Here is a 6,900-nt window from a genome sequence, read left to right as displayed (position 1 = left end):
TCCCTGCCGCCGCTCGGTGTCTGTCCGCAGTCCCGGTCCCTGCCGCCGCTCGGTGTCTGTCCGCAGTCCCGGTCCCTGCCGCCGCTCGGTGTCTGTCCGCAGTCCCGGTCCCTGCCGCCGCTCGGTGTCTGTCCACAGTCCCGGTCCCTGCCGCCGCTCGGTGTCTGTCCGCAGTCCCGGTCCCTGCCGCCGCTCGGTGTCTGTCCGCAGTCCCGGTCCCTGCCGCCGCTCGGTGTCTGTCCGCAGTCCCGGTCCCTGCCGCCGCTCGGTGTCTGTCCGCAGTCCCGGTCCCTGCCGCCGCTCGGTGTCTGTCTCGAGCCGCCTGGACCGTTGCTCCTTTTTCAATTCAAATTTTCCAACCGCCAACCCCGCAGAAAACTCCCATTGGTTACCTTGTCATGACGTCACGCGCAAACCAACGATTACCTCACCCTATGCTTCGGCGCATGCGCTCTTCCTCACAGAGGGGAAAGGTTGCAAATGGGCTACATTGGTCTTTGCATAGGTTTTAATTGGGAATAGAAATCCCTGTTTTAATAGAAAAAACTGAGGGAATTTTGTTTTATTTTAGTACAAGCTATGTTAAAACTGGAATGGAGCTAGGTATCCCTTACTGCTCAGGACTAATCATAGGCTGATGCAGCACAGGAGGCCATTTGGTTCATGGTGCCTGTGGCGGCTCTTTGAAAGAGCTATACAATTAGTCCCATTCAAGTATTTATCCAACTCCCTTCTGAAAGTTACTACTGAATCTGCTTCCACCACCTTTTCAGGCAGTGCATTCCAGATCATAACAACTTGCTGCATAAAACATTTTTTCCTCATGTCTTTTTTTGCCAATTACCTTAAATCTGTGTCCTCTGGTTACTAACCCTTCTGCCACTGGAAACAGTTTCTCCTTATTTATTCTATCAAAACCCTTCATGATTTTGAACACCTCCACCAAATCTCCTCTTAGGAGACCAATCTCAACTTCTGCAGCCTCTTCCTGTAACTGAATTCCCGTATATGGAAACCAAAACGGGGGAACCTAATTCAAAGCCATTCCTAACTAGCAAAATCTCAGGAAACCACACTGTAAACTATAAAATCTGAATCCACAGCTCATTGTGTGGTTTCCCACAGTCAAAAGACCCCATTCAGCTCCCAGCCTGCTTTGAAGTTACAGCCTTATTGTGTCCTAAGAAACTTTTTTTTTAAAAAGTCAAAAAACAATCCTGCTCTAATATTTTTATATATATATGAAAAAAAGTACCACCCCCCCACACCGGCTGGTTTTCTTTCCTCAATTGTTCTTTTGTTAAGAAACCTGTTGAAACAGAGGAAGAAAGATGAAACAGCAAGTAGTGGTTAAAAAGTAGCAAGCGTGGGTTTTAAAACCCTGTAGATTGTAGATGGGAAGTAAGGTGCTGGAAAAGAACAGTATAAGTCTTAATTGTTTGTCTGTATTGTTGGAATCATATTTGAACTGTACTTTATGTATCTTGCAAACTGTATAATCTGTATTGTGTATGTTTGAAATGTGATGACAACTATTGTATGTATTGTTACAAATTTTATGAATAAAATATATTTTTTGGAAAAAAAACAGTATAAGTCTTGATTTCAACACAATGAGGTTACAGAGAGGATGAAGACTGTGTAGAATGGACTATTTAGTTTAAGAGGAACATGATAGGAAAGTTCAGAGGAGCAACAACCGTAGTAGTGTTGATAAACTAAAGACAAGAAAGGTTGCAAGAGAGAAGTTGGATACATTATACATGTGTTCAGGGTGTTATTCACAGACATGCAAAATAATTAATAGAAACATGAATTAGAACTTGTAAAGGTTGTATTACAATGATCAGACCGGTGGTTGGGGCATGGAGCACAGCTGGGCGTTTGGTCACAAACCTGACTTGTTCTTTTAATTTTACGAGTTAAATATTCCATGTAGCCTCATTCCAGTATACATAAAAACAAGTTTTTTAAAATAGATTTATTACACATTATGTACATAAACAGTTCAGTGCAAGATGCAGTTTCACAGTTCTAAAGCTATCATAGCGTATCTGTACAGGTGAAGTTTCACGTCCTTGGAAACCTAAACTTTCAAATATTACCGTTAATAAATTTTGTTGGTTGTAGTTAAATCACATGTCTTATTGTAACCTGCAATAGTCCAATTCAAAATAGGCCTTTTGACATTTTAACTACTAAAGTAGCTGCACTTTTATCATTTAAAAGCAAATTGGGTAAGAATTTGAAAAGGAGGAATGTAAAAGTATATGAGGAAGGGGCAGGGAAATGGAATTAGAGTAGATTGCTCCAGTTGAAGAGCTAGCACCGGCCCTGGTGTGATGGGACGAATGGCCTCCCTGTGTTGTAATTTCTGATTCTATTTATATTTGTTCATTTTTTTAAACCCCTTTTAGTTGTCACTATAAAAAGTTCAGCACATTTTACAAACAAATAAGATAAATGGCATGTTAATGGGAGACTAAGATAGAAAATTTTATATGTTTTATGTATATTGGAGATACTAATTTTGATAAGCAGCTTATATTCATAACAATGCAAAAGATGGGATGTAATCTGGGACAATCGAGTGACAGCACACTAAATGGGAAAATCACTGAGAAATTTAGAAGCATCTGCTTTGGATGATTCGCTGTGATACTGAGCTACACAGATATGCAATGTTCTAAGTTCCATGCTTGGTATGAGTTACAGACAGGACAGCAGTTGTGGAGGCTACAATTAGTCTCCCGAGCCCAGGAGTGTTCAGAGGATAAATCAGTCAGGGTTCCCACTCCTGATTTCTATTTAGTAGGTCCCGCTGGGAAAGTGTGTCAGGGCGGGCAGGATCAGGCTTTGTTGCGATTCTCTACCCTCCCACCCACCCTGATCGCCATGCTCGAATACTTGCTGAAACAGGCCCCCACATGAAGAACAGCCACTTGGGTGAGGTACCAGGAGCCAGCCAGAACCCAGGCCTTCAGGAGAGCAGGAGAGTAAGTTGGGGATACAAAAGATGCGTGGACTGAATATTTTAAACTTTTGGATCTATTAATAAATACACTGCCTCAAACACTTGATGCACGACTCACTGGTATTTACAGAGGTTACATATGTTTTCTGGACAGAATATTTCTAATCCTACAGATCATGCAGCTTTGGTATAAAATTAAACGGTTTTAATGAATATGGACCCCCGACATCCACAGTGCAACAGTTTTGCTCCTGTGCAGAAACTGTGCCATTGCCTCACAAAAATAGCATTTCAAATCTTCTTATTCAATCCTTAATCTACACCATATTCCGAAAAAGGATAAATGTTTCAATTGAGATCCTTTGTCAGATGAGGAAGGGTCCCAATGCGAAATATTAATCTTATTTTTTTCTCTTTCAGACGCAGATGCTCGATATTTCCAGTGGTTTCCCCCCCACCCCCCCAGATTTCTGGCATTTCTGGTTTTTCTTTTTATCTCTCCCCCATCTTAATGGTTGACAATTCCTTAACGAACATAATTCCAGTTCTCCAAATCCCTTCCGTTCAGTAACTGGTGAGGTCTCATTGATAAAATAACGAACTCGCTTTATGCACTTGGCTGTCCGAGAGGGAAAGGAAATGACCGGTCACAGGAACAAGTGAATCCAACACAGAATTTCCAATATCAGCTTTAGTAGAGAGGGAGTTGGAACTCAGACAAATACTCATGGATATAGTTATTGAAGCCCCTTATTCTGGTATTTTTTTTAAAAGAGAATTACTGTTAAACCTGAGACAGCTGGCTTCACACACTGCACTTGAACAGTTCGGGGTGGGGGGGGGGGGGGGGGACAGGGGGTCTGAATTTAAGATCAGGCTTCATTATGGGGGGATGGGGCAGAGGACAGTGAAGACTTCAGACCAGGTGAATCACATTCCACAGCATTCCCTCTCTTCCTTGTCTCCCCCAGTCACAATGCAGCCTGATTTAGGCTGTCAGCTTGGCTCAGTGGGTAGCACTCTCACCTCAGAGTCAGAAGGTCGTGGGTTTAAGTCACACTTCAGGACTTGAGCACATAATCGAGGCCAACAATACAGCGCAGTGCTGGGAGGGAGTGCTGCATGTTGAAGGTGCCGTCTTTTGGATGAGATGTTAAATTGAGGCCCCGTCTTCCCTCTCAGGCAGATGCAAAAAAATCCCACAACACTATTCGAAAAAAAGCAAAGAATTTCTCCCAGTGTACTGGCCAACATTTACCCTCAACCAACACCACCAAAAAATGATTATCTGGTCATTATCTCATTGCTATTTGTGGGACCTTGCTGTGCACGAATTGGCCATCACATTTACCCAAGAAACAACAGTGAATACACTTTAAAAGTACTTCATTGGCTGTAAAGCACTTTGGGACGTCCCGGGGACGTGAAAGGTGCTATGTAAACGTAAGTCCTTTCTTTCTAATCTCCAAACTCAAGTCTTCTTCCAGAATCTGTCCCAGTGCAATGTAAACCCAGCTATCTCAGGGCTTTAATCGAGGCAAATGTGTTGCATATTCTTTACTTATGCCTCTTGAGCTGGAATCCATCTGCCCTCCCCCAAATAAAAGTTAAATCCACAGCAAATTCCTCTGCCAACCAAACAAGAAATTGGAGCTCAACAGACGAAGCTTACTAATCACACTGTCATCTTATAGGCTCAGTACCTCCAAAAAACTGGCCACCGGTAAAGGTTTAAATCTCAGAATGTGCCCCTAGTTCCATCATAAGTTAGTGAGGCACAAACACTTGCTTTTCAATATCAGACTCCAGTCAGTTGGTTTACAATGAGATCAAGGCAAGTTTCTCTTTTGTCTTTTCTGTGAGGTTTAGATTGGTACGGCTCATTCCATCTCTGTTCTTTTCCTCTGTTGCTGGGAGGCAGCTAGTGCATTTTCACGAATGCGTTTCTAACAAAGATTCCAGCATTCGAGAACTGTTTGTGATCGCTGTGGTAACAAAAACAAACTTGTATCCTGTGAAAAAATAGAAAAAAAAAATAGTTGGTTGGAGTCAAACATAGTCCCCCATCGACATATAACTGTGTGAAATGTCATTTTAATCTTCCTCCCTTCCTCCTCTCCTGAAGTCATTGAGACATGCTAAGAGTGCAGTTCCACAGGTGCAGACTGCCCTCTGCTACCTCGTCCAAATGTCCATTCATTACATGTGAGCCTAGATAGTTAGCGTTGTCAGGGTATTGACCGTGGGGGCAGGGGATTGCAGCCAAGCCCAATCCTGTCCTCACCCACATCCACACACTCGTATTTTCTAGCTGGGGTCACTGGATAGCAATCAGGAGCGGGCATCTGGGGTAGGTTTTTCTCCCTTCCCTAGCCCAGTGAGACCAATCACATACATAGAATTATATAAGCATCTACAGCACAGAAACAGGCCATTCAGCCCAACTGGTCTATGCCAGCGTTTATGATCCACACGAGCCTCCTCCCATTCTACTTCATCTCACCCTATTTGCATAATCATCTATTCCTTTCTCCCTTATGTGTTTATCCAGCTTCCCCTTAAATGCATCTATGCTATTCGCCTCAATTACCCCTTGTGGTAGCGAGTTCCACATTCTAACCACTCTCTGGGTAAAGAAGTTTCTCCTGAATTCCTTATTGAATTTATTAGCGATTATTTTGTATTTATGGCCCCTAGTTTTAGTCTCCCCCACAAGTGGAAACATTTTCTCTATGTCTACCCTCTCAAACATCTTCATCATCTTAAAGACCTCCATCAGGTCACCCTTCAGTCTTCTCTTTTCTTTTCTTGTATTGTCCCTACTGCTGCCCTGACTGAGATCAGTTAATTCGGTGCAGACCAGAGATTGAACCCAGGATCTTCTAGTCCTTATGGCTCAGTACCACTCTGGGTGATGCATTTACTCACTGAGCCACCAGAAGCACTCAGCCATAAGTCTCAGTGATAACCCAGGACATAAATATGTTTCTTTCAGATCGTCGCAGCTCTCAGTTGTACAACACTTTTATTTTGCCATTACAGAAGTGCAGCCCTTCTCTCATTTACATCATTTCAAACACGCATTTAAACCGCAGCTTCACGGGAGCGATGATGGGAGAACGTCAATGGAGGAAGCTGGGGAGAGACTAGTGCATTTATTGACAAAATCCAATTCTTGTTACCTTTCTCTCTGCCCAGGAACCTCAGCGCTGCAATTTCCGAGAAAGTGCAGCCTCCGAGAAAAACCACAAGAATAAGTCTCTGCGCACTGCAACAGGACGCTGCATCCGTGGATCTTTCTAGAAACACATGGACAGCATTTCAGACACATTAATCAACAGAACAGCAAAAAAGGATAAGGCCATAAGATGTTACAGTTATAAAATACGTTTTTTTTGTCCCTTTTTTTCTTCCCCTCACAGCCCCCACCCATCTTCCAAAAACGCTGACTCTTGCAGGGGTACAGTTCCACAGGAGCAGTCACCCGCCAGTACCTCACACAACTGACCATTCTTTATGCATGAACCACAGTAGAGTTTTAGCAGGTTATTCTTGCGCGGAGGACATCACAACCAAGCCCAATCCTGTCCTCACTTGACATCCATCGTCAAATAGCCTGTCAACAACTCTAGCCATGCTCACGCATGAAGAATCAGCAAGGAACTGGAGGGCTGCCAATGCCCGTGAAACTGCACAGCGGCGGGCCATAGTGCCTTTAGAAGAGGATGAGGCCACAACGTGAAGGGGAGCAGAAACCAACACGACAGCTTAGAGCACTCTGAAGAAAGCACCACCGTCTGATCAGATTTAGTAACTTACCAATAGTGATAAATTCATTGCCGTTTAGTAACCGTGACACCTCCTCCATTCCTGCCCAACTGTCACGCTCCAGCACCTGACAGAATACAAAGAGATGTTACACGGAA

The 6,900-nt window shown here is 43.5% G+C and overlaps 1 protein-coding gene across 1 annotated transcript in view; it reads right to left on the bottom strand.

Annotated features, from left to right (window-relative positions):
* Positions 1-3,650: 3,650 nt before the first annotated feature.
* vps33b (VPS33B late endosome and lysosome associated) overlaps positions 3,651-6,900 on the bottom strand; it is a 30,811-nt gene continuing 27,561 nt past the window's right edge. Inside the window, exons 21-23 of the mRNA XM_067973481.1 lie at positions 6,794-6,869; positions 6,157-6,273; positions 3,651-4,986 (exon numbers count right to left, since the gene is read on the bottom strand). Coding sequence (XP_067829582.1) covers positions 4,907-4,986; positions 6,157-6,273; positions 6,794-6,869 — 273 coding nt within the window. The 3' untranslated portion in view covers positions 3,651-4,906. The remainder of the gene's footprint in view (positions 4,987-6,156; positions 6,274-6,793; positions 6,870-6,900) is intronic.

This window comes from Heptranchias perlo, chromosome 38 (assembly GCF_035084215.1).
Source record: "Heptranchias perlo isolate sHepPer1 chromosome 38, sHepPer1.hap1, whole genome shotgun sequence".
Taxonomy (NCBI): Eukaryota; Metazoa; Chordata; class Chondrichthyes; order Hexanchiformes; family Hexanchidae; genus Heptranchias; species Heptranchias perlo.
This window is presented reverse-complemented; position numbering and strand designations above follow the sequence as displayed.